Source organism: Panthera tigris, chromosome C2, assembly GCF_018350195.1.
Source record: "Panthera tigris isolate Pti1 chromosome C2, P.tigris_Pti1_mat1.1, whole genome shotgun sequence".
In the NCBI taxonomy this organism is placed as follows: domain Eukaryota; kingdom Metazoa; phylum Chordata; class Mammalia; order Carnivora; family Felidae; genus Panthera; species Panthera tigris.
In genome coordinates, this window is record NC_056668.1 from 110,919,793 (window position 1) to 110,947,633 (window position 27,841).

A 27,841-nucleotide genomic window follows, 5' to 3' on the forward strand; every position below is an offset into this window, starting at 1 on the left:
GGGCGCCTAGATGGTTCAGTCAGTTTAGCTTCTAACTTCTGCTCCAGTCAAGATCTCGGGGCTCCTGACAGGCCACAGCCTGCTTAGGATTCTAGCTCTCTTTTTCCCCTCTGCCACTCCCCCACTTGCACCTTCTCTCTCTCTCAAAATAAATAAACTTAAAAAAAGAAAGGTGTCTTCTTTCTTTTCCCCATGCTATCATTCATCCAATTGAACTGCTCTGTGAGGATATGTATTTCCCACAGAGCCTTTTAAACCATGTAATGAACACTAATATTTGAGATGCATCTCTTAGAGGCACCTGGGTGGCTCAGTTGGTTAAGCATCCGACTCCGGGTCAGGTCATGATCTCACAGTTCATGGGTTTGAGCCCCGCATCAGGCTCTGTGCTGACAGCTCAGAGCCTGGAGCCTGCTTCAGATACTGTGTCTCCCTCTCTCTCTGACCCTCCCCTGCTCATCTCTGTCTCTCTCTGTCTCAAAAATAAATAAACATTAAAAAGAAAGGTACATACATCTATTAACAGTCCAGGATTACAATTTAAACTGATATATACTAAATGCCCAGTAAGCCCAGGTATTTTACATTCTTAAATCCATGTTTTCCTGAGAGCAAGCATGCTTTCTGCAATATCACAAACAAAATGCAATCAGTGGTCCTAATATTCACAAAGTCATTTTTATTTCAATTACACAGAATGCAAAAATCTTAAAAAGAATACTGTGAAATATTTTACAATTAAGGTATACAGGGGCGCCTGGGTGGCACAAGCATCCAACTTCAGCTCAGGTCATGATCTCACAGTTCATGGGTTCAAGCCCCGCATCAGGCTCTGTGCTGACAGCTCAGTCTGGAGCCTGCTTCATATTCTGTCTCCCTCTCTCTACCCCTCCCCTGCTTGTGCTCTCTCTCAAAATAAATAAACATTAAAAAAACTAAAAATAATTAAGGTATTCATATGAAAACATTTCCTCTCATTGGATCTAAATATTTCAGCAATATTAACATGGCAGGTATTAGGCAAATATACAAAAAACTAAAAGGGACTACTAAAATTTCATTCCTAGCTAATTTTTAAAATACAATTGTTTTAAAAAAAGTTATTATAAATACCTTAAGTGACACATCAAACATATAGACATTACAACACAACCCATTGCAGAAGAGGCAGGTGAATGGTTTCCTCTAGATTTTAATTTTATAGAGCATAACTTATAAAGACTCATGAAGGCTTTTAAGCGTATTTTTTGCACGTTTCCAATATTATCATAAATGCACAGTAAAACTCTTAGGAATGAAATCTCAGCCTCTCACAAAACAATGTCTCATATATTAGAAAACCATGACTTCTACTATTATTTTAAATAAGAAAGCATATTCTATTTTATGCAAAAAGAAAGGAGAGTTATGAAATGAAAACCTTACAAGCTTTGTCCTAGAATCCTGAAATTCTCATTTGTTTTTTCCCAAAGCATCCTATTATTCTGGTATCAGTCTGGCAGGGCTTACAAAATTCTACCTGATCTAAGGCTTATGTTCTCTATATTATCAGACTTCTAGTTAAAATTCTAATCAAATTTCCCATCTTAGGTGAAAAAATATTATTAGTGATTATTCAGGGATGGTTTTCTGAATTACGAAAAAGTGTGAGTGATCATGATTTAAAAAACAGAGGTGTCTTAAATGCAAGCAATTACAGTGACTCAACAAATACTTGCCCAATTATGTCCATCACTCTAACATGTGGACTCACAAATAACAAACGCTGTATTTCATACACATGAGATCACGGTGCCGTGCTTCATACTACTGCCAGCATAAACAAGTTCAAGTTAGAGTGAAGGCTCAAAGCTCAGCCTCTGAAGACAGGCTACCTGTGCGGAATCCCAGCTCAACTGCTTCCAGACTGTGCAACTCTGGACAGATTATTTAATCATTCTGAGGTCTCCGCATGTTATCAAATCAATACATAATGATCAAATCAGGAAGTAAAATTAACCATGTCTACATGTGTTCCCTAAAAATCAATCTGACTCTAGTTGATCTTGGTAAATGATAGATCCTGATGATGGATCCATGTAAAAATCAGTGGTAAACCCATTCTGCTTAATACAAACACACGGTTCCTCTTGCACACACATAACCATAGTTGAAACTTATCTGCTCTTCCTACGCAGACTATGTAAGAGTTTCCAATGTTTTTCTTAACAAACCTCCTCAGACACACATGAAGACATTTACTGTCTACTTATGTTTTACATGGGCAAATTTGTGGTCTACTGGGAAATTTTAAAGAACAGAAGAGTTAAAAGAATGTTTTATTATTCTATGATAATTTTAATCTTCATTGTACTTCTCTGAAGCTCAAAAGCTATCAACACCCAAAAAGACAGGGGGGGCTTATGAGTCATTCACCCATGCAGCAGGATTGCCCGTCATAATGTCTGCTACAGAGCAGGCTATAAATGACGAAATGAGGAGGAAGAATGGATTGTTTCCCTTTGGTTGATATGCAGAAGTGGCAAAACCTGTGGTCTGCAATTTCTTTAAATTCGTAAACTTTCAGTATAAAAATATGTTTCTGAAAAAACATTTCTCCTCCAGCATTATTTATCCTTAGTGAAAAATACAGAAGCCAAGAGTAGCTCAGAAAGATTTTTTAAAATAACATTTTTGCATTTCTCACTACACATACTTAATCTATCGTATGTTACATGTTAAGCTACTATACGTTAATTATAGTTTAAACGCTTTGTGGGAGCTACCTAAATAAATTCCACCAGGCAAAAACCTGCAATGTAGATGACTCTTCTTCAGTGTAGGCAATGACTCGTTAGTTCATCTGAATGTAAGCTGACCTGTGTGTGTGTGTGTGTGTTTAAATATACTGGATTTTCTTATGTGGACATTTGTTTTCAATTTACTACTCTGCTGTGATTCATGGAAGGCAATGTCTTGCAGTAAAAGTTCATAATAGCAAAGAAAAGTTCAACAAATAAAATCAGGATGATAATCTTTTCTCATAGCTAGATTTAGATTTCATGAGTTTCCACTTAACCATGAAGAGATATGAGATAACATGAAGAAAGATAGTTCATTCAGAATACAGATCTTTCTCAACAGGATTCTTTATATAAATAATGAATTCTTTAGTTACTTCTTTCTTCATGGTTCATTTCTGTGTTGTCTCCCTTAAAGGAGAAAAGGAGAATTGTTTTATGAAAAGCAATGTCATCTACCAAAGAGGAATCTTATTTCTGGCACAATAAATTCGGCTATGTTTTCTCAACCCCTTCCCCCCTTCTTTTTTTTTTTTTTTTTTTTTTTTTAATTTGGCCCATTTGGTAAGCCAACACTCTTTAGTTTTAAAAGCTTCCTGGGATTGGGAGATGTAACTAGACTTATTTTCAGTCTATGAACGATTTTAGAATATTAGATGAGCAAAGATATCTGAAAGCAAATTATCGTCTGAATGCAGTAACATGGAAAAGAATGAATTACAGATGTAATTTATCCGTCACAAGCAGATCCTAAACACTGATTATGTCCGTGCTTGTGCAGAAAATTGAAAATGATAGAAAAGCTCCCCAGCTTTTCTAACTTTAATTTTCCATGTTTTACTTTGTGTAATTTACTGTCAACTATTAACAGCAGATGCTTCTTGCCTTATTTGAGAACAGCCTGGACATAAGTATAAGTGATTCTGAAACCCAGAAGCCTTACACAACAAGCCTGAATTTTATGCAGAGAGATCAATTCTAACTTAACTAAGGGCTGCTGGAAAGGAGGTGGGTGAGGGGTGGGCTAAAAGGGTGATGGTAATAAGGAGGGTACTTGTGGGGGTAAGCACTGGGTGTTATAGGATTTTAAGTGATGAATCACTAAATTCTACTCCTGAAACCATTACTACACTATATGTTAACTAACTTGGATTTAAATAAAATTTAAAAAATAAACAGAAAATAAAAATAAGTAAAATAAAAAAAAACATCAGCATTACTTCAATAATGTTAGAGTCTAAAAAAAAAAAAAAGAAATTCTAACTTAAGGCACCTGGAGTCCCATGGGGTCTTAAGAAAACAGAGTACTGGATCTCAACAAACAGTGAATCTCAACCTAACGCAAACAGAAATTAAAAAGCAAATATGGTTGGGGCACCTGGGTGGCCCTGCCAGTGAAGCGTCCAACTTCAGCTCAGGTCATGATCTCGCAGCTCATGAGTTCAAGCCCTGTGTCTGGCTGTGTGCTGACAGCTCAGAGCCTGGAGCCTGCTTTGGATTCTGTGTCTCCCTCTCTCTCTGCCCCTCCCCACCCCTCTCTCTCTAAAATAAATAAACACTAAAAAAAATTTTTTTTAAGTAATGTGGGGCTAAAATACAGGTGGTTCCCAACTGGCCAATGATGATCCAGGAACAGCAGTCCCAGTTTGGTAGCCCATGGCTGGGGGAACGCTCTTAATAGAGATTCTTCTATTCATCTCTTCCCACTTGAGGTCTGAGGGTTAGTAGTTGTGAGAGGGAAGGGAGGGGTAAAAGGAAAGATAAATCACCAGAGACATTTCTGTCTCCTTCCCCTTAGTTCCTTTTTCACAGACCCTCCAATTGCTGTGGAGAAGTTCCCCCTCCAAATTCCATCATCACTAACATACTGGTTTCCTTGTTAGCAATTAGCCCCTTAAAGACTTTTTCATATCTCTCCCAAAGTTTGACATAGAAGTGTTTCAATTATACTCCTTCTGGAATACTCGTCCCCAGACCTGCTATATGCCTTTCTTCTCATATCTGGGTCTTTATTGCTGATCCTTTCACTACACTCTGTGATAAAACAGCTAGAAAACAAAATATAATACATGTATTTTTTTTTAGTTTTGATATTTCCACGATCCACCAATGCTACTAGTAATTATAAAGCAACAGTATCAAAACAACGGCTACACTTTAGAAAACTTCAGGAAAGAAAGAGAAAGGGAAGTAGCTGGTCACTAACATTAAGTTCCACAGTGGGCCAGACTCACAACCAACAAGCTGGGCATTTGAAAAGAAAACAAGTTGAGCTTTTAGGGTGGGCAGGGGGCAGGGGGAGGATTAGTTGAAAGACACTGACAAAGAAGTCTTCCCACCCTGAATAAACTTTGGACTATAGTTCCGCATCCCACACCATCTTTGGTCCCTATTGATTGTGAGCCACTGCCCTGCTGAAAGCCAGTCCTAGGGAACAGGAGCAGCCCAAATATGGAGCTGGGGAGCCTCCTGAACTGCCTTGCAGAAAGTGTCCCAGGAGTTTGGGGAAAACCATCTCTCCTGCATGAGGCCCAAATGAATTTCTGGAGTACCAAACCGAAACGTGAAATGTATCTTTCCCATTCAAACAGTTTGACAAGGCAGCTGAGGTCTTTGATACTGGTAGTACTTATGATGTCTGATAAGATGGCCCTCATAATGCTTCTGTGGAGCTTCCTGGGTTTTCTTATAACCGTATTTCCAGGCTATTCTTTGCACTGGACTATAACTGGAGCATCCTCTGGGTTACCTGGCTTCCCAGGGCTGGCCTAATCACTTAACCACATTGCTTCTATGGGGAAATGCTTTCTAAACAATGAAAACTTGGAACATGGCTTTTTTTTTAATTTTTTGTATACATTGGGCGATGTCTATATAGTTTCTACAATGACAACTTATTTAAGATGATTAATTTAAAACCTTTTTCCTACATGACCACGTATTTGGAACATGTAATATTTGAAAGGTGGGTGCATCTGCTATCTTGTGCTATCTTATACTCACTCATTGATCTATTTTTTGACCTAAAATATAATTATTTTTGAGTATTTGCCATTTTAGGGTATATATTGTAAATCCGCCTTAAACATTAATTTTTATTCTTATGCACTCCTTTGTTGGATCCTTAGGGATATGGATATGTAAATTAAGAAGCAAAGTTTTACAGGAAAGTGGTCAAAAGTACAGGCTGTGAAATCAGGTTACCATGCTTGGAGTTCACATTTTACTAGCTGAGTGACCTTGTGCACATCACCTAACTTCTCTGTACCTTAGTGTGGTCACATGTAAAATCATAGGAATATCAGTAACTGTCTCAAATGAGTTTTCTGTGAGGACTAAATACTATGAAAAGATAAAAAGCACTGAAAATACTGACCAGCATATAGTAATTTTCAATATTACTTCATTTAATTTCATAGAGGAAGTAAAAATAAAATATATTTGTGGAAGAAGCAGAATTAGATATTAGAGTAACTACAGATTCTTCTGTCAAATAAAATCACTTGAGACCTGTTCTTATGATATGCATTCCTGTTATAGTTCAGTTATAAATAACAATATATAAAAATATGTCTTGGCAAAGCAAAAATAAAAAATAATTTTCTTTTTCTATATAAGTAAAAATCAATCCATGTGTAGTATGCCAGGTTTTATTGACTAAAAATATCATGACTTCAAGGGGGGGGAGGGAAGACAACTCTGGTTACCCAGGACAGTAGACTGATGATAGGTTTGCCAATATATGAATATATAAGTTTCTCTTCAGAGGTGGCCTCCCTCAGCACCCCACCCTCCATACCTAGGTATTTTTCAGTGTGAGTTACTTGACTCCAGATTTTTTCTGGAAAAAAAAATTCTGTAACTCTTCCATCCCAGGGACTGCCCTCCTGAACGTCCATTCTCCCCTTCTACCTTATCCACCCAGAGGCACAATTTTAATCAGGACAACAGTAAAAGACTATAGTTCCCACAAAGGAGCAAAGGAAGAAAAAAAGAGAGGAGGGGCAACCAAGAAACAGACTCTTAACTATAGAGAACAAACTGATGGCTACCCGATGGGGGAAGGGTGAGGGGACAGGTAAAATAGGTAAACGGGATTAAGAGTACAGTTATTATGATGAGCATATAGAATTGTTGAATCACCATATTATACACCTGAAACAAATGTAACACGGTATGTTACCTGTACTGCAATTAAAATTTAAAATTTTAATTAAAACAAACAAACAAACAAACAAAAACAACTATAGCTCCCAGCTATCCTTGCTACCAAAATCAGCCACTGAGAGACAAGAATAAATCACTGGGAGAAGCTTAGAGGGCCACTGTGCAAAGAAACCTCAGGAGGCTAAGCTGTGGTTTCCTTTGCCCTCACCTCTTTCTGCTTCCTGGAACGAAGATATGATGGCTGGTACTGTGTCGGACATCTTACAGTTTTGAAATAATCCTAAGATTGGAACCCATGTGCTCCTCACAACTTAAGGGTGAAGACACCCCAGTTCTAGTGACTGGGGAGTCATCACAGACTTGCACAACCGACTAAAAAATAAACCCTTTATCTGTTTATGTCACACGCCGGGGAGGGAAAGGTGCCTCTATTACTCAATGCTGGACACAATTCCTTAAAGACAAAATATCCAAGTAACTTCTCCATAACTCCGTAGAGAAATATAAAGAAGGATCAGACCCAACAGTTCCGAAGCTGGACCATTAGGAAGCTGGAAAGAACCAGAGATAACACAAGGAGAATAAAAGCCAGAGACTGCCAAGGCCCAAAGGTATCCAAGAGACAGCCTTTCAATCAAATTATAATCCAGGAGGACTTGTAACTATCAGTATTTTTCAAAACCCAAGTTCTTATAATATAGAAAGTTTTATCTCAAACAACAAATCAGACTTTACTTCAAAGTGATAATCTTTCAACATGTGCCAAAAGAGAATGAATCATGCTGTAGGTGATGTGCATTTCAGGTTATTTGCATGAGAAATATATATTAGATAAAAACTCTGTAGTTGTTTATTATAAGTGACTATTAGAATAAGATATCCTCACCAGAATTACTCATTTATAGTGCAATTCACAAGGCAATCACTATTCTAATAATTGATTATACTTTCAAACAGCTAAGTAATTCTAAGGAGCCTTTGCTTTTAGTTACTTTTACCAAAGTTTCTGCATATTAACAACCATCATTAGTGCTAAATCAAAAACCATCTCTTTAGTTAATCCACTTCCACTGACTTAAAATTTTTGACCTGTTAATATAGAAAATTGGTCCCTTATCTAAAAGCATAGAATGTGTGTTTGCCAAAGTTAAAAAAAAACAAACTCAAAATTTCCTCAATACTATGTCTTTGTAAGAAAATAAACTTGGCCTAAGACTGTGGGAAGGCAGATACATTGCTCAGCATGAAAGGTAACAGATTAGTGATGTTGATAGCTGAAATCCTCTACTTATCCTTGGCAAGGAAAATGACAGGATAAGCTTCCCAAACGAGGTCCCTAGGTGTCTGTGCTGGAACTGAGAAACATTCAATTTCTCACCTCTCGCGTGAACTGTGAGTATGTCACACACATCCTGGATGGAAGATTGGCCCATGCCACATGGACTGTTTTAAGTCCATCACAGCCTTATACATGGAATTGTTTTGAGGCTATTTGTGGAGACTCAAAATTCTGCATTAGTTCAGAAATCTAAATTACAATCAAAGATTGAGCTCAATTCTTAGTGCCACATTGCTTTAGGTTTAAATTGTTTGTCACACCTAGGAACTGAAGGAAGGTTTAACGAGAAAAAGAGAAATAGAAGCAGCGTACCAAAATCTTATGAAAGGAAAAAAATAACTAGTTTTAGAATTAGTGCCTTAAAGTAGCATGACTCAAAACATGACTTGAAATTTGTCCAAGTTTAAAAATCTTAACTCATTTAAAAAATGTTTTTCTAAAAAAAATTCTAACTATAAGAATATAAATAGGTAAGTGAATAAAATTGTAAGCACTATCAAAGCAGCTATAGCTATTGAGAATTTCATTTAAAAAAAGATGCTTATCACCGTGCATTCACAGGGTATTCTTTACAAAGCTGTGAAGATTCTGCTCAGGGAATATAATTTGAACTCGTACATGATACGCATGGCTTCACACGTGATGCCTTATAGTTAGTTCATCTCCTAAGTTATAAGGGGAAACAAGATAGTCCTGTGTCAACCTGTCACTGAAAGACACTGAATATGTACCTACAGAGTTACATGTATACATAATCATCCATCCAAGTCTTTCATATCACATGGGAGATGCCATTAACAGAACAACAAACAGTAACAACAACAAAACGCTTAGTAAAAGTTACTCCAATTAGGAGCCTACTACATCAAAGTTTTGATTCAAGATTTGCAAATATCTGAAATTTGTCTGAACTTCGCAAAAATCACTTTGGCAGGATTATCAAGTAAGCCAGTTTAAAAGATATGATGAAAAGACTATGCCAGGAACTTAGAGCAGCAGCAACACAGGCAGTTGGCACGTTGAAAATACACTGTGCTCACAATGGAGGACCTCCTAAAATATAACTATAAAAACCTTCAGGACCACTTTATAATGTCCAGTTATGCCACCCTGTCCCTGTGTGACCAACTAGACACTTGATTTGCCTTACTGGCTCTAAATTTTCCAGTTGCTCATTTACCTGGATGTTTACGTATTTGTATATCTCCTAATAGCTGAATTCAATTATTCTGCTAGGTCGTTAGAGGCTCTTTAAATGTGTTCACTCAGGATCCTTGATTCCATGCTGCTCTGCAGTGGAATCTGACCCCTGATGTGTCTACAACAAATCTGATTGGCTGTGCTACCTGTATACACAAACGTGTATAATAGTGAAATGAATCCTTAATTATCTTAAACTGCGTAATTTGATAAGAAAACAAGTGACTAAAGTTTTCAAAGGTAAAAAAAAAAATTGCTAGATTTTCAGAAAATAGACAGTAAATATAAAGGTTACATAGCCCTTCCTCCAACACCTGAAAAATGGACGGACATTTGAAAAAGAATAATTCAGTAAGCAATAGTCATTTTGAGTTGATCACATGGTGAAAACATATTTTTGTGTTAGCATAAATTACTTGACATCACAATAAAATACATTCTGTAGAGTTTCTTTAAATCAACTACCTATGTTTTAGTTGAGCCATTATTACTGAACAAAATAGGTAACTTGCCAATTTACTGTGATTTGAATCATTTCTTAAATACAATATTCTAATGGCAGCTTTCAGGGTTGACATTTTTCTTTCAGTTTTTTTCTCTTTGGTATCCCTTTCACAAGTCATAAGGAAAAAAAAATCCTTTACAGCATAAAATAATCTCTTTTCAAATGTTCAGGGTGTCTGAAACAGCCAAAACACTCAAATCTACAGTGTGTAAGCAATCTAATTCTCAATCTGAATATATTCTTAGACTGTTGTAAATTGTTATTGCGAGTATAAAACCAAAATTAAGTTAGAATGATCAAGCGCTTAAAATATTGTTTAATTTATAAACTAACACACATTATTACAGCTTCTGGTCTCTTATTGTTACCATTCTATTCCCAACGTACTTAATATATACATATATTCCTAATTATCATGTATTCTGACTTTACTTAGCAACACATCCATTATGACAAAGAATTCTGTTTTCATGTAGTAAATTTAATCTAATTACTTAAACTTTGAAATCAACAATACGCCACTGAAATACCATCAGCTAATTTTCTTCCTATTACCTTTAGTAATATGCCAACTTATTTCTTTTGCATAAATACTGTCTTGAACTGTTCAACTTCTGTTTTTAATGAAACAAATTCTCCTCTTCTAAGTAGAAGTCTGCTATGGACGTAAGTCACCTGGGAGCCTGGCCAAAGTCTGAAACAGCACAGCTGAAGGGTACAGCCATTTCACAGGGTCCTCTCAGAGAGTATTTGGTTTGCTTTCCTAACTTGCTAAAAATAGTAGATTACACAGGCTACCTCCATCTCACGGCTCAAGAAGTCACAAAAGGCTGGACTATGGATTGTAGACATACATACAACACATTTTATTAAAAAAGTGAGAATATTACATGTTTTCTAAATTCCTTCCATTTACTCTCCGAGACAACACAAATGATCTAGTGGTTATTGGCATGGAATTATGCTCCTAAGGCTTCCAAATTTCAGAACTTCAAGCACGAGTCATGGAGTTACCTTAACTGTTTTAAAATACGTTTTTGATCTATTTTAGTCACCAAATTGAATACAGCAAGACAGCTATCTAAAAGCCAGGACTCTAAATACTGTATTAAGAATCACAGAATGTGTTAGTTATAAATACGTGTCTACCAAAGGTGGGTTTGGAAACATGAATACTTAATTACATATTCAAAATGTGTTAAATGAATTCTTAATATAGTCATTTCACTAACATTTCAGGAGCTATTGTTCCTGCTATGAACCTCCACACAAAGTTGTGTTTATGTTTTTCCTCTTGTTCAAATCAAAATATTTTACCAAGTTTTAGACACTATAAATTAAATTTTAGTTTCTCATAGAAACAAAGAATGAGGACAAAGTTTGCATTGATTAGCTGCTATAATGCGTTCATTTCATAAGTAAATTTAAATCTTAAAATTACTTGCTATTAAAAAAAAAAAGTCCTTGATGTGGCAGTTGAATCTTGTTAACCACACAGCAATGCTGCCGTTTTACTCAAAGGGAGCCTGTTCTGTGTCCACAAGTGAGCAGCCACTAAAAAAATATTTTGAGATGGAAAAATAGCAACTGAATTTTAATGTTTCACAATGTTTCCAAATGCTGGGGAGGCAGGTCTTCTGTGAAACCACTCAATGTCACAGCCAAGTTTAATGTCCTTCATTTTGTAGCTACGAGTGCACCATCAACTGTCTGTAGGATTAAAAATTGGATTTACTAGTAATTGGGTCAAAACAGGGTTACTTATGGACACAGCTGGTTACCGACAAGGGTAATTAGCCCTTTGCCCCTCATTTTACGGGTCCCCGTCTCTAATTACACCTAAATTCAGTCAGCAGGAATTTAGGAATACATAGTCACAAAAGTACAAACCACTGTGCCCTTCAATGATGCCTTTCAAAGGAAAGAAAAAGGCCTCATGGTAATCTATAACTTCTGGCTTATTGATCTTTAGGACTATAACATTAACAATAATATAACACTGTAAGATATCTTTGTTGTTGTGAATGCCTCCTTTGATATCCCACTCTGAAGAGAATATCCTTGAGTCTTTGGTGAAAACTTTAGCAAAGTAAGCAGCCCAACTGAGCCAAGAAGCAATTAACTGCAATAGACAACTCATAAGCTAACCCATATAACAAACACATCAGGGTGAGTTATGAGTTAACGTTTGGGTTGACTATATCAGTTAATTCACCCCATGTTATTAAAGAAAGCATTTTTATTACAATAGGAGGTTTTGTTTTGTTTTGTTTTGTTTTGTTTTGCTTGCAAAAGACAAGATGGATGTACGAAAGTTTTACTTCCCTACAGATGCAGAAATGATAGTGACTCCTGTCTCACAGGTTCAAAGAGTGAATTATACTGACACATTAGTATTCAAAGCCAATTCAATTAAAACCAAGTAAGTAGAAAGTACCTAGGGATCTTCACATTTCTAGTCTTGACCTTGCATGTCAGAATAAGGATACAATATCATGCTACCTTTTAAAAAGCCCATTTTCAAACTTGACACCTGAACTACGAAGCAATGATATTTTTGAATGTCAAGATACACTAAAGTGGATCTCTCAGTACCATGGTGCCCACAAAAGCTTAACTTTTAATACTTCTAGCTGAGACAGTTACAAATTTTAAAATAATCAGGATCCAAAAAAAATGAACTAAGTTATTTTACATTAGAATTTTACAAACTAAAACAAAACAAAACAAAACAAAAAAAGCCTCCAAATAATAGTACTTAAAAGTTTCCACTCATTTATAAAACTCAACATTCAACAAAGTTTATGCCTCAGATAGGGTACTATAGCAACAGCAGCAGAACCTTACTTCTATATTTTCCACAAAATGCATTGATTCTGGCTTTAAAATAATATGCTTATACAATAAAAAGGAGACCCATAATATTAAAATGTTAATATAAAAAGTCTATCCAAGTTTTACTGCCAGGAAATCTGTTCTTTTACAAAGGTAACAGCAACTTTACAAACAAGGAAAAACAAATCATCTTCATTCAGCTATTGCCATGGCCTTGTATAGACCATGCATATGCTAACACACATATTTATCTACATTTACTATTCCTATAGAAATCGACATTGCTATGACTAAGTTAAAAGTATGCAGACACTTTCTGTTTTAGAAAAACATCATTACATCAAAGGACTGATAAAGTTATTCATAACAAACAAAGTTTGGCCAGAGTTGGTGCCATTGCTTCTCAATAAAGTCCCCCACCCCAAAAGCATCCATAAGAAGACACCATAGAACTAAACTATTAACAAAGCAATCCATAATTCCAAACTCAGTGGACTATGTGTCCATATCCCCTTGATTCAATCATTGTGTATCCTTAAAATAATATAATATTTACTCACTTTCAATGAATCAAAGCAGGCGATTACTCGTCCATTTTCAACTTGGCAGCTTTTCGAAGGATGTGCAAATTTACATTCCGTGTCTGGCCGTGAGCAAGTCCCCCTTTGGAACTCTCTACATACTTCCAGTGTTAGCCATTTTGTGTCCCGAATTGGTGTGACACTAACAGCCATGTTTAGATTTTACAGGTAGTTAAATTTTGCAGTGAAACCAACAGACCCAGCCCCCCACAAAAAAATAAAAATAAAAATAAACCCAGCAACAACCAAAAAAAAAAAAAAAAAAAAAACCACCAAAAAAAAAACAAAAAACCTCAAAAAGCTGAACTGATAAGACTGTAAAAGGCTGATGAAAATGTCCCCTCCAAAATACTTTTTTCCCCACTCCCTGCTTTAAAAGTACATGGAAAACTGTGTTGTCAATATCAAGGAAAAGATCTCCCACTAGAAATTCACAGCATGAAACTGTTAATTCAAGAGGTTTTGGTTTACAGAGAAATACTAGAATCGTAAGTAGATGAACGTTTAAAAGTAGGGCCTCGGATCAGCCTTGTGCTCTCAGTAACCCCTTCCCAGTGCCAATTTGGAGCCCAAAATGCAAGCATGAAAACGTGGCAGACCCTTTGACACCGAATTTCCAAGCTGCTTTCAGCAAAGTTGTCTGAAAGGGAATCTCCTCACAGCTGAATTTGCAATGGAGTTTGGTGGTGCAATCGGTATTGATTAGTTTGGCATAGACAGATGCAGCAGTTTAGAGCAAATCGAGAAACTGATTTTTTTTTTCCTCCTTGATTTCCTGGCAGAAGAGATCTGACTTTTTCAGCAAACTTTTCTTTTAAAACTAAAGCAGCCTAGGGCAATGCCAGATACTTAGAGCTTTTGTCTTGATTATAAGTAGAAATGGGGGTGTCTGGGCTAGAAGTGGAGGGTGGATGTGCTGTCGTCACAGTCTAGCTGGCAGCAAGCAAGGCAAAAGCAGAGACTGCTCTAGAAGCGGGTCCAAGCAGCAGAGACGTCAGGAAAGGCACTTCTTAGTACCAACCTGTAGAAAAAAGAGATAGGTTAAGATTTACTAAGTAGCACTTCACTGATGTCCTACAGTATCACAACCTTGCCATGTGCTACCAGACTAAGTAATATTCAAGTCAGCTTCTCTCTCTCTCTCTCTCTCTGTCTCTCTCTCTCTGTCTCTCTTTCTCTGTCTCTTTCTCTCTCTCTCTCTCTCTCTCTCTCTCTCTCTCTCTCTCTCTCTCTCACACACACACACACACACACACACACACACACAATACTTACAGTGAGGCATATTGCAGCCAGCCATCGTAGATTTATTAAAAAAAGGGGCCGTTTCCCCTTGTGAAGCAATGCATGATAGAGAGATAACCAATCACAGATAGTGTTGCAGCAATATTCTGGGCAGAAAGCCAATAGTGTGGGTTGTCTTATGAAAGGTCGCGCCTGTCAGACGTTCATTACTATGCTATAAGCACAGAAAATGTCCATCAGATGTGACTTATTCCACTGCAAGAGGACGAGCATGTGGGTTTTGAATTTACCCAACATGCAGTTAGTGGACTAAACCATGTTAGTTTCAAAACAGCTTCCAAGACAAGTCCAAGCACTTGAAGATCATCGCCGGGGAATAAAAAGCAAGGTTTAAAAATTGCAGCTGACTTCCAAGCTGCTTTTCCCTCCGGCTCTGCGCAGGGACGGGCACTGAACAGCCTGCTCCTGCTGTCCTGACACGTGAATAAAAAAGGAAAGGGGTGTTTACAAATGGTACATTCTCCTGACCTATCCAATTCACTTCCTTCTAAAGCCCAAGTCCTGCCCCTCCACTGAAAGCAGCACTCATACTGTAAAACTATTCCATTCAGCCGGCAGACACTTTGTCAATATATCACAGGCGGGCGAGATAGGAACAAAAGCATCCTTTATTTGAACATTTTTTAAGCAGAAGCTGAGGTCATGTGGGGGAAAAAAGGAGTGTAGTGTTGTCAGTGTGTCTGGCAAATGTGAAGTCAACCTCAGGGGGGAGAGTGATTCCATCGCAGAAACATTAAATATTAAGTGAGCAATTTGATTTGGGCAGCGTGATGTACTTCAGAGGTACGGAGGAAGCCAGAGGTTGGGGGCTGGGGGATCCCCTATTGCCTAATGATCTATGAACTGGGAAGTACAAGACTGCTCGTTATAGCAGGGTATTTTTGCTTTTAACAACTTACTTTCTTTTTCAGTCAGGATGGAAAAACTTTCAGAAAATGCTTAGTAGTTATAGAAACAAAACTACACGTTTCTTTTCCTTTTGAGTGTTACCAACAAAGGAAACAAAGCTTCAATAACTCCAAAAGTTTCACACTCCAAAGAGGCAATGGCACAATATAATAAATAGTGTTTGATCACACTTGCTTCTTCAAAGGCCAAATACGGTCAATTGGAAACTGGAATATAGAATATGAATGTAGAAACGTAGAACATATATATAGACAGATAGATATCTAGCAGAATTTTTAAAAATTTATTTTAGGATTAATACAGCCACTCTTAATACTAATTAAAAAAACAAAAACAAAAAAACAACAGATACCAGGTAGGTGAAATACTGTAGTAAGACTACAACTTTTGAGAAAAGTTCTAAAGAACCAACTCATACCAATGCTCAAGAAGTACTTTTGTTTTCAAAAAACTTTCTGGTTCTAATTTCTGGTTGTAGAAAAACAAAGTTGAGTCAGTCGTAAACTCAAAGATTCACCCACCCTCCTGGATCTTTGCTCCACATTCAGAATTTCTCAACTATTTTGGACCTTCAGCATGTACCCATCTGTGGTCAACAACCCCTGTTGTCTTTCCTGCTAAAATTTTCAAGCACTTCACCTGCAACCATACACCTCCTTTGGAAGCCAGCTAAGAGATCACTTCCTCCAAGAAACTTCCAAAATGTCGCTTTATCCATCCCTGCCCACTCATCATTAACATGTCTTTTCTGAATTACTTTGGCATCCCTATACAGTGTGTTGTTTGCTTACATGTATGACCCACGAAACTATATGTTTCCCCAAACAGAAATAAACCCACTCACCTCATAACCCCAATGACCAGCACAGGCATGGAAAATGTATGGAGCTCCATAACTTGGGTAATTAAAGGACTGATTACTATATCTGTACTGGAATGACCTCTAGGGTACAAAAATATGCAAACACATGCATGAACAACCATATAAACACATGTGTAACACCACACATGAACACAAACACACACCTGAAAACACACACACACACACCCATCAGTGTCTCTATCAATTACTATATCGCAGGGTCACTTAGACCCTCCTGCTGTGTAGGAATCCTCCCCCAGCCCTGGACAGCTCCCTCTGACATTCCACAGGACAGCTTTTTGAAAACTTCAACACTTTCAAGCCCCTTCTCTTCCATATTCTGCTCACTAACAGCAGACAATGATCTTCCGTGAAACAAATATTTCATAGTCAAAACAGGAGCCCTTAGGCATGAACTCCCTGTCACCTTCCTGCCACCCATTTTTACACTATCTTTCTGCATCTTTCTTTTGGTCTCCCAGTTGTCCCTCCCCTTGCACACGGTCAGGCTTCCACCTTCACTCGTTCCTTGTCAAAACATCTTTCTCTTCACATTCCTTCTTCTACCTTTGAATGACCTGCCTTACCTCAACTCTTTCTCTCGGTCCTCAACATGCTGAAGTAGCTCCAAAATAGAGGAGGCGGCAGGGAAGGAGAAAGGGACCCCGCCTAGCTATGCATCCTCCCCTCCCTAATACTCTTAATCAGCTGTTCCCAGAACAAGGGCTAAAGAGCCATCTACACATGCTGTTCTTCTGCTTCTTCCGTTTTGAATCTGTATCACTGTGACCTCCACACTCATTACTTTACTGTTAAGCAATGGCCGACAAAACTCCAAGTGAAGCCAAATCCAAAGACTATGCTAGTCTTTATCTTTACTTGACCTCCACCAGCTCCCTGTTAAAGGTTTCCTCTCGTCTTGAACTGACACATTCTGTCCTTTTGGTTTCTCTCACTGCTGCCCCTCTAGTATCTTCCCACATAGAAAGGAGCTGCCAGGAGCTGGGGAAGGTTCTTGGCACATGCCATGCTGTTGTGGGCTCCTGGGACTTGTTACGTGCTAGCCCTTTGTTTGGTTTGACAGGTACGTCCTCACCCCTTCAACCTGGTAAATCTCTTCTCCTTGTTTAAGCTGCTATTCAAATATCACCTTCTCTCTAAGGCTGAGCCAACTATGCTAAACATTGTTCCATCTCAGGATATTCCCAGTACTTTTTATCTCCTGGTGCTTTTACCCCCAAAGTTATAAATTCCCTGACAACAGGATCTATTGCCATTTTTTTTAATCCCAGTTCCTGGAATATAATAGTTGTGTTTAAAATATTTGATAAATGAGTATTTTATTCAAATTGACAGAATAGACATGTATATAAAGGACATGTTCCGAACAGCAAGAAAATATTTCATCATAATCTATGGGGACCAAACAACATGAGAAAGGATAATGGTACCCTCAGAAATACCTTCGCTGGTTGGTGGTTATGTCTAAAGACAACCACAGAATCAATTTCTAAAGCTGATTATTTTTCCTTTTTGATATGTTACAGGCTTAATCTCACTCACGCATAAAATATCCTTTAATTAAAATGCTTGCAAATGGGCATTCTGGATATTTTTATTTTCTGTAGCAGAGATACTCAAGTCACTTCAAAAAGGGTTATCAACAGAATTACAGATATATACGTATTGGTAAACTGAAAATACTACTTACTTGTAAAATATATAGGCAAATGTGATAATCAAAGTGTTTACAGTTATCTAGGCACAGAGCCTGGGCAATCAAAATGGACACCAACCTTTATGCATTATTAGTGTAGCTGCACCTGCCAATGTGGGTTCCAGTCCTTGATACAGACCACCAAGGGGTAATGACCTGAGATTATACCTAAATTGCTGATATCAGATTATGGTCTTGTACTCCTTCTCTTTATTCAAACAGAAGGGTTTCAGGGAAGACTGGAAATCTTCATAACTGAAGGTTTTGGTAAATTAAGATGGTATAGGATTTGGATCAATACTAAATTTCCAAAACACTGTTTCAACTAATAATGGATGTTTATTCTATAGAGAGAGACAATGTTTAAAAGTATGTGGGTGATGTCCAGATTGTGAGAATTATTACAAACATGTTTGCTCTAAAAATGTGTTGTTTGTAAATAATTACTGAAGAAAATATTTCTCCGGTAAAGATATTTACTAACAGATAAATTGCTTCTGAGGTAAATTTCTGACCTATATTTCGACATATTATAATAAACTTCCCTGAACAAAAAAAAAAAAAAGATTGGAGAATAGTTTTACTGTAAGAATCAAAGTTTTTTAAAACCTACATAATAAGCCCTCTTTTACCAAATGATCAAATCCCTAACACTAAAGAGCTCCTCATTATGCAACACGTCCTACAAATAAGTATATTCTGCCATAAGAACCAAGAACAGTGCACTCTCCTTGAGTGATTATCAGAAATCACATATACTTTCTACTTTAAGTTATGAAGGGGGAAATAGAATAGAATGGAAAAGAAGAAAATATAAAGATGAAAGGAAGCTAAGAAAAGGACCAAGGATAAAGTAAAAAAGTGTGGGAAATTAGTAATAATGAATCTCACAGCAACTGATGCATATTAGCATGAAAACTGACAGCGGATGGCTTCATATAAATATCTATTTAAGGGTTGCACACATACTGCAATAGAGGATAAGCAGACACAAGGCATGAGTATGAAATTCTGTTTTGGAGAACTGGATGGCCTCTATGAGCATGGTTAAATTTCTTAGTCATATATGTATAATAATCATTTCAGTTCTTCTGAACCAAATATAGGCACTTCGGTCCTACTGCATCCCAGAGTAGTTAGCTGGGAATTTGGGGGACTTTTTTCATAAGCTTTTGATTTTGAAACAGCTTACATATTGAGGAAGTTAACAGAGTAATTACTTGAGGGTTTGTTTGTTTTTTTTAATTTATTAAGACAGCTTTAATCTAACTGGAAAAGATAGCCAACTTCATCATCTAATGTTCGAAGGTGACAAGAAGCGGCCCCTTGCCCTAAACCATAACTCCCCCCCCCCCAACCCCAGGATCACTGATGTCAACAAGTCCATAATTAGCAATGCATTACTTCAGGGAATTAACTCCTGGTACAATTTTGCCCAGGGCTTGCCCCAAATATTAACAGAGATTTCAGTATACAAACCAACTAATCATTTCAGGAAGCTGTACGGCCATTTCTCTACTCATTAAGGTACTAAATAGAGTAACAAGGCCATTAAGTTATTACATGGGGAAAACTATGGTCCGAATGGGTTAATGCAATCTTCAGCAGTATTCAACTCCATATAACAAAAAGCTGAGATCAGTGTTTCTCAGCAAGGGGTAAGCACAGTACTGGTAGCACCCATGGCAATTTTAAGTGATGCAGAAACAACATCATTTTAATAGATGCATCAGAATGCAAAAACTAGCTCATGAGCCTGTGATTACATGCATATCATAACTTAGAAAGAAGCTAACATTTAATATAGTAATTTACGAGACTATTATAAAAAAAGCTTAAGTAAATATATTGACAACATCATGAAAGAGATACGCAAATAACTGAAGTTTTAGAAACACTGCCGAGAAAAAAGGTAACTTTCAACCACACATCCTCTGGAATGGCATGCCTACTGTCAAGATGGTCTGCCGCTCTGACATTGCACGGGCTTAGGGTCACAAAGAAAGGGAAGTTTACTAACTCAAATAAGTCATCTACTGTCTGTCAAAGCATTCCTTTAAAATTCTAGTGGGCTCGGGGCACCTGGGTGGCTCAGGCAGTGAGCGTGGAACTTTTGATTTCAGTCAGGTCATGATCCCAGGGTCATGGGATCAAGCCCAGTGTCAAGCTCTATGCTGAGCATAGTGCCTAAGATTCTTTCCCTGTCTCCCCTCTGCCCCCTCCCTGCTAGTGCACAGGTGTGCCTTCCCTCTCTCTCCCTCCCTCCCTCCCTCCCTCTCTCTCTCTCTCTCTCTCTCCCCCTCTCAAAAATAAATAAACAAATAAAATTCCGATAGGCTCAATTCCCTAATCATCAAGTGGTCCCTTACCAGAAGGATAATGAAGGAGTGCTGGTTAGGAAACACACTATTGCCAAAGATTAGAATTTCAAAAGCAACTCGCTAAACTGCCTCAAATTAGGAAATGATTATTGTCCCTTCTGCATTTTATATATAAGACCACCAAATAAAACAGGAAGCCTCTGTGCAATTAAAAAGCAAACTTTGATTCGATTCCCGTTTCAGGCAAAATTTTTAAAAAAATGAAAAGGCTTAAGATCATCAGAAGATAAATATTACAACAGTGGGCTGTACTTTGTGTACATGGTCACTAGCTTCATACCTAATTAGATCCTCATCCAGTCCTTACTACAAAGTTATCTTCCTGGAAGCTTTTGCAGCCACTATCAATTTAAGTCACTATCAAAACTTCCCTGCTTCTCAACACAAGCCCAGACTTGCCAGATCTTTGCCTTGCTTTATTTTTCTTCATAGCACTTGTCAGTATTTGGTGTAATATTACGTGCCTATCTTTCTATTTGCTTATCTTCTACCTTTGCATTAAAATCTAAGCTCCACAAGAGCAGGCAGTTGTCAAGCCAGTCCTCTCCTAAATAGCCGGCACCAAAACAGTGCCTGGCTCAGAAGCCAGCAACCTACCGGGACACTAGTTTACAACTATGATCTACAAAGTTACAATGCCCATTTGATACATTGGCAATGTCACCTTTATAACTGAATGAAACCAGCCTCAAACTCCACTCACTGGAAAGAAAACATCAGGCAGTGAAGTTAACACAAAACTGTATTCATATACCTCCTCAATTATGAACTTGATGGAAGATATTCTTACCCACAGAATAATCTGAAACAGTTACATGTGGCTTTGCAAATTTAAAACACGTAAATAATTTATCTGTGAATTTCTGACAGAATCAGTTTTCAGTTCTGGCAAAAGAAGAGAAAATCTGCATTTTGTTCCTGATGATATTCAAACAGGCAGTCTTTTAACATTTCCCTCTATTCTACAAGAAAGTGTAATGACATAACACTACAAATGCCTCTCCACCACGGTTCTTCAGGAAAAAACACTAAGCCTATTTAGTGTTTTGCTTACTCTACATATCACACAAAGAAGTCATCTTGTTAGCCTTAGGTAGTCATTTCTGATCTGTCCCTATCATTTAATATCTCAAAATAATAAACAGGAAATCAGAACACAAACTACAATAAAATTAATAATGCTGGTATGTGCTCAGGAGCTAAACAGTAGAAAAAACAAATCTTACCATCCTGGCAATTTTCAGGAAGAATGGTACATTGACTCAACTGGAATCTATCAATGTGAAATTAACCTGACAAAACTGGGAATGCCAAAAACTGATATTGTTATTCCCCCTGCAATGCCGTAATTACAAACTTTAATTCTAAAGTTTATTCAGATGAGTTATATTTATCTGACATAGTAACTGCGGGCCAAAATCTTAGTTTTAAATTTTTAACATCTTTTGAGTAACATCACCTAGTTTCTTAAAAGACTGGTGGTACCTCTGCCTAAGACATTTTTAAATGTGACCTTCGCTGCATGAGAAATGGTAGCCAACTCATCTATAGGGTACCCTAACAGTGTTACTGCACAACTCAAAACTAACTATGAAGGTGATTAAGGAGAAAGCTGAGGAAATACCTCCCATGGCTCCCTGTACATCAGTGACAACTGCTGCGTGTGCACCTCCTCGTCCTACTGTCCCAACCTTCCTTGCAGGGCAAAACTCATTCTTACAACTGGTGGCCATTAAGGTCTTCTCTATAATTAACCTGCGCCTGTTTTCCATTTGAGCAAGCTCAATTATTTGAGCTAAATTATAAAATCAACATGAGAAGAAATGATAAATTGCATACACACACACACACACACACACACACATATATATGGTATATAAGGAGTGTTGGTTAGGATAGACACTATTGCCCAAGATTAGGATTCCAAAAGCAATTCGCTACACTACACCCTAATTAGGAAAAAAAAGATTGTACACACACACACACACACACACACACACACACACACAGAGGGAGAGAGGGGGAGAGAGAGAGAATATATATACACAGAGAGAGACAGAGTGAGTGTGTGTGTGTATATATATATATGTGTGTGTGTGTGTGTATATATGTATACATATGTATATATATGTATACATATATACACACACACACACACATATATATATACACACACACACTCTCTCTGTCTCTCTCTCTCTCTCATATATATATATATATATATATATCTGTCTCTCTCTCATATATATATACATATATATATGTATATACATGTATACATATGTATGTATACATATATATGTATGTATACATATATATGTATACATATATATATGTATATGTATGTATACACACACACACACACACACACACACACACATATATATATGGAGAGACAGAGATAAAGAGAGAACCAAAAATAAACTATACCTATTAGAACCCTTAATCATAGTTGTCACACTTTCCAGAATTTTTAAAATCTTAATGTGGCAATAGCTCTCAATACTATCAAGTATATCTGAGTACAAAAGCTTCACCTTATCAGATAAATCTTGAATTTCCAGGTAAGTCTGATTTAAAACCTAACATAGTGGCCTCAATCCGGGAAATTTCACCGACTTATTTCTACTGAAGACTACCCAAAATACATTGCTTAATTATTAATCATTCTGAGAAAATTAAATAAAATGTATGTTTATAGAGACATCTAAAATAATTATTCTTCAGACTATAATGAATGAAACCAATTATAAATATACTCTGGTATTACATGAGTGTATCCAATTAAATGAATTACTGGACTTCTCATGACACAACACAATACATAAATATCTCCTTTCTATTTCATCAGCAAAACTCCCTATCATTTTATGAATGTATCTCTTATTGCAAAGTTTGCAAATACTCAAGCCATAAAGGTTTAATATTATCATCCTATGGATTTTTCTATTGATTTCTATTGACCTTAAAAATTGCCTTGTATACAAATAATCTCAAGTTTACTCTTAATAATATACCAATGTTAAATGCATTTATTCTGAGTAACAATAAAATATGAGAATCTGTTTAACTTGAGCTTTTTTAAAAAAAAATCACAAATTCACACAAACATACAGATAAGAATTGTATTTGCCTTAATTAATAGGGAGTCAAGATCCAGTTGTTTTTCCCTGATTTAAAGGAGGAAGACGTGACAAAACGAGTTTATGCACTGACAACTCATATTTTCACTGCAATGTAGCTTAAGTATCATTTGAGAAAGGTTCCATATAACTTACAACCTTGACTGGGTCTGAGATAAGCATAACCACAAATTATGCTCATATTACTGTGATGGCTATGTAATAATCCAGAGCTTCATACTGTATTTTGTAGAAGCCTAGAATTCCAAAGGCAGCTCCCAGCTCCATAGTTCTTTAAAAGAGACAGGTAATAGGCAGGCATATTTTGTTCATGCCTATCTCAACATTTTTTATAAGGCTTCATTTACAAAATTTTTTATTTGAATGTAGGTGACACACAACATTACATGAGTTTCAAATGTACAACATAGTGATTCGACAAGTTTATACATTATACTATGTTCACCAAAGCATAGCTACCATCTGTCACCATACAATGCTATCATATCACTGACTGTATTCCCTATACTTTTATTCCCATGAATTACTCATTCCTTAACTGGCGGCCTGTGTCTCCCACTCCAATTTACCCATTTGGCCCATCTTCCTACTCCCTCCCCTTGGGCAACCATCAGTTTGTTCTCTGTATTTATAGGTCTGACACTGCTTTTTGTTTGTTTATTCATTTGTTTTCTTAGATTCCACATGTGAGTGAAATCATATGGTATTTGTCTTTCTCAGTCTGACTTACTTCACATAGGATAGTAACATCCCTCTAAGGTCTATCCATGTTGCTGCAAATGGCAAAGCCTCATCCTTTTTATGGCCTTGTAATATTCCAGTGTGTGTGTGTGTGTGTGTGTGTGTGTGTGTGTGTACGCACCCATGTGCGCAAACATATATGTGTATAAATACACCAACTTTTGTAAAAAAGAGAAACACACTGAGAATCTAGAAATCTGAAAACATAAGGTTAGCTGGATAAGAAGGTAATTTGTTTCCATGATATCTGCTTTTACATCTATATATACATTGCTTACCACACCTCTGTGTCACTCAATGTCCTTGAATTTGTAACATATTTAAGAACTTAAATCTCATTAAATATGCATCAAATGATAACGCAGACCTAGAATCTCTTGAGTCACTCACTCACAGGAACTTTTGCAGACATACATGAAAATGTCATGTCCTCGTGGAATTGATATTCAGAAAGAGATGTCCAATAAAGTAAAAACGTATCGTGTGCTGTGATTAGGACTATGAAAATCAAGGATTGTCATTTTAGAACTGTAAAGACTGAGGAGCAAATTAAAATTTGAACCAGATACTGTTTAAATTTTGAGCCTCTTTTCTCCCTCCATACTTAGACTTCCATACCTCTAGTGACTACAATAATCTAAATTATTTCAAAGTCATATAACAATTTGCACTCATAACTATGGTTCTGCTTTTTTTGACATCCTGAGACGTACGGTATAAATTATAAGGCTATTCTCCATATAGAGATAGATGTTACTAAATAATGGAAGAGATAGTAAAATGCAAATTAAAATGGTGTACAAAAATCTCTAGCAAGTAATTTACATGAATCATATACATCAAGTCTGTCTTCCCTCCCTCCCTTCCTTCCTTCCATTGATTTTAGACATTGCTAAATGAATGCATTTTCAATTGTAATAAATTTAAACCATACAGAAGGGTTTTATTGAAAGTCCAACTGAATTCCCCCCCACCTTGCTCCGTTGCCAAATCAGACCCCCTATTATCCCAAAGGTAACCACTATTATTGGTATGGTATACCTAGTCCTTCATGCATTCACATACAGACATACACATCTACACACACACACACACACACACACACACACACACACACATACAGTTTATCGTTTTTACAGAAGTAACACATACTAAGCATATTGTTCTGAGGCTTGCTTTCCATGATATACGATAATGACTTTTCTTTGTCAACACACACGTCGATGTAAGTAGTTTTTAACAACTATGTACTGCTCCACTCTATGTCCATTCTTTAATAGCAGCCACCTAAGTTAATGCTCATTTTTCACAAGCAATGCTGCAATGTATGTATAAAGCTATTCTTAGGTTTTGAGTGGCTTTAATAACATACTTAGAACATAATGTATATGCATATATTAACTCTGAAAAACAAATTCCGTCCAAGAAAACGTTTCCCAGTATGTACTTATACCAACAACGAACATTGCTTTTCTATATTGCTTACTCCCTAAATCTAGTCCTTAAAAAGATACAATCCCTAAATCTAGATTGTAAATTTCTATAGTGGGAATAGGGCAAAGGTATGACTGGTCTTTTCTCCTACAAATAGAACTTAAAGCCTTGTCTTTTTATTTTGCAAAATATTTCCAACTGTTAGCCCTTCGATGGCAGCTAATCAATGAGACATTTGTAAAATCAGTTTTTCAACTCCCATTATTTCAAAATAAACCATTTCATTGCTAAAACAATTATAACGTTTATATTTTGCAATTATTTGCTAAAGAACAAGGACTGGGAGTCTGAATGTTTGGGTTGACAGGAGTATCGAAACGGACAATATATAGTTTACCACTCTTTTCTTATTAATAGAAACAAACGTGTAGTTAGAAGAGTCTGCAAGGCATGTTATATTTGGACAATCACTGACAGCACAATGTCATGTGATTAAGGGAATGCTTTTTGTTTTTTTTACACATTATTTCTACAAATGTCAGAAATATCCTGCTCCCCCCTCTCCTTTTTTAGACACGAACTGGCTAAAGGAAATGGTTTCTGACAACTTCTATAAATAAGGCAAGGCATTATCCAACTAGCTAAGGCACAATAGAACTCTGGTGAACTCATGTAGGCCTAAACACAGTTTCCCGTGTGGTCATTTCCCCAGAGGTTGGCATGCCTCATGTAGTAATTTCTGACCCTGGATCAGACTGTTCTCCTGAAGTGCCACGACCATGCAATTAAAACGAACAAGGTAAGTATATACTCCTGCATGATTTTGCCAATGGACAAAGGTCCTGTTAGATAATCAAACATTCTCCCCTCACTTTGCCTTCCTCAAACTCTTCCCCAGTTGTTAAATAACAGCTTCCAGGATAAAGAAGATGTAAGATGGCTCGCTGGCAAAATGTAGGCATTTCCAGTGCTTTTATTCCTTTGACAATGTGATTTTACCACGGTGTCAGAGTATACATAATTGTCACACTTCTCATATGAGATCAAAGAATTTAATGTTAGGATTTTGTACTTTCAAAAAGAGCATGTGTACTGAACACACTATCAACAAGCTAATGTGGCAGCTGAGGTTTGGTTCCTTTGCTAAATAGAAAAAGGACACCCGTTTCTCAGGTACTTTAATTGCCCATAAGGTTCTATACATCCCAAAAAAAGCTGTAAGACATGAGGAAATCTGAAGAGCCGACTACACCCTTCTAATAAGACTGTGATTAAAGTTGCATGTGTTTCTGTCAGCAGCCTGTGCACTTAAAAAGCAATGACCACCTTTCCATGGGAAAGCACAACGCACTGACAGCTGCTAATAAACTCAGAACTGCCCACATTTGTTACCAGCAACACCTTCTTTTCCTGGGAGTCTGATGCTCCAGAAAGATTCACTATCTGAATCAGTCACCTGGGGGTAACTGCTATAAATATATATTCCTAGGACCTACCCTAGACGTACTAAGGAGAGAGACCAGGAATCTACCTTTTACTTTACTTTACTTATTTATTAACTTAATTAATTAATGTATTTATTTTTGAGAGAGCGAGTGAGCAGAGGGGCAGAGGGAGAGAGAAAGAGAATCCCAAGCAGTCTTGTGCTGTCAGCGCACAGCCCGATACGGGGTTCCATCTCATGACAGTGAGATCATGAACTGAGCTGAAATCATGAGTCAGACACTAAACTGGCTGCAGTAATCTACATTCTAACTGAACTCCTTCAGGTTATTCTTAACGTCATAAAATTTTGGCAATTATAATCAACTGAAGCTAAAATATTACTTCCACCAAAGACTGTTTACTACCTTTGTACTAAATAATTTCCTTAAAGCTCAGAGTATCTGCCTGGAAAAAGATAGATTGAGATTTGATAACATGCTTTTTGAATATATTCTGT

The 27,841-nt window shown here is 37.0% G+C and overlaps 1 protein-coding gene across 12 annotated transcripts in view; it reads right to left on the minus strand.

Moving 5' to 3' along the window:
* Positions 1-27,841, minus strand: part of MBNL1 (muscleblind like splicing regulator 1) — a 205,467-nt gene that overhangs the window by 135,763 nt on the left and 41,863 nt on the right. For 5 of the 12 annotated variants that reach the window (XM_015539324.2, XM_042956890.1, XM_007086288.3 and 2 more), the window contains exon 2: positions 13,387-14,428. The exons of 5 other annotated variants lie outside the window; for them this stretch is intronic. In XM_015539324.2, coding sequence (XP_015394810.1) covers positions 13,387-13,560 — 174 coding nt within the window. In that variant the 5' untranslated portion in view covers positions 13,561-14,428. Of the gene's footprint in view, positions 1-13,386; positions 14,429-14,682; positions 15,828-27,841 lie in introns of those variants that run through there. 2 more of the 12 variants (XM_007086287.3, XM_042956894.1) reach the window with 2 other exon arrangements.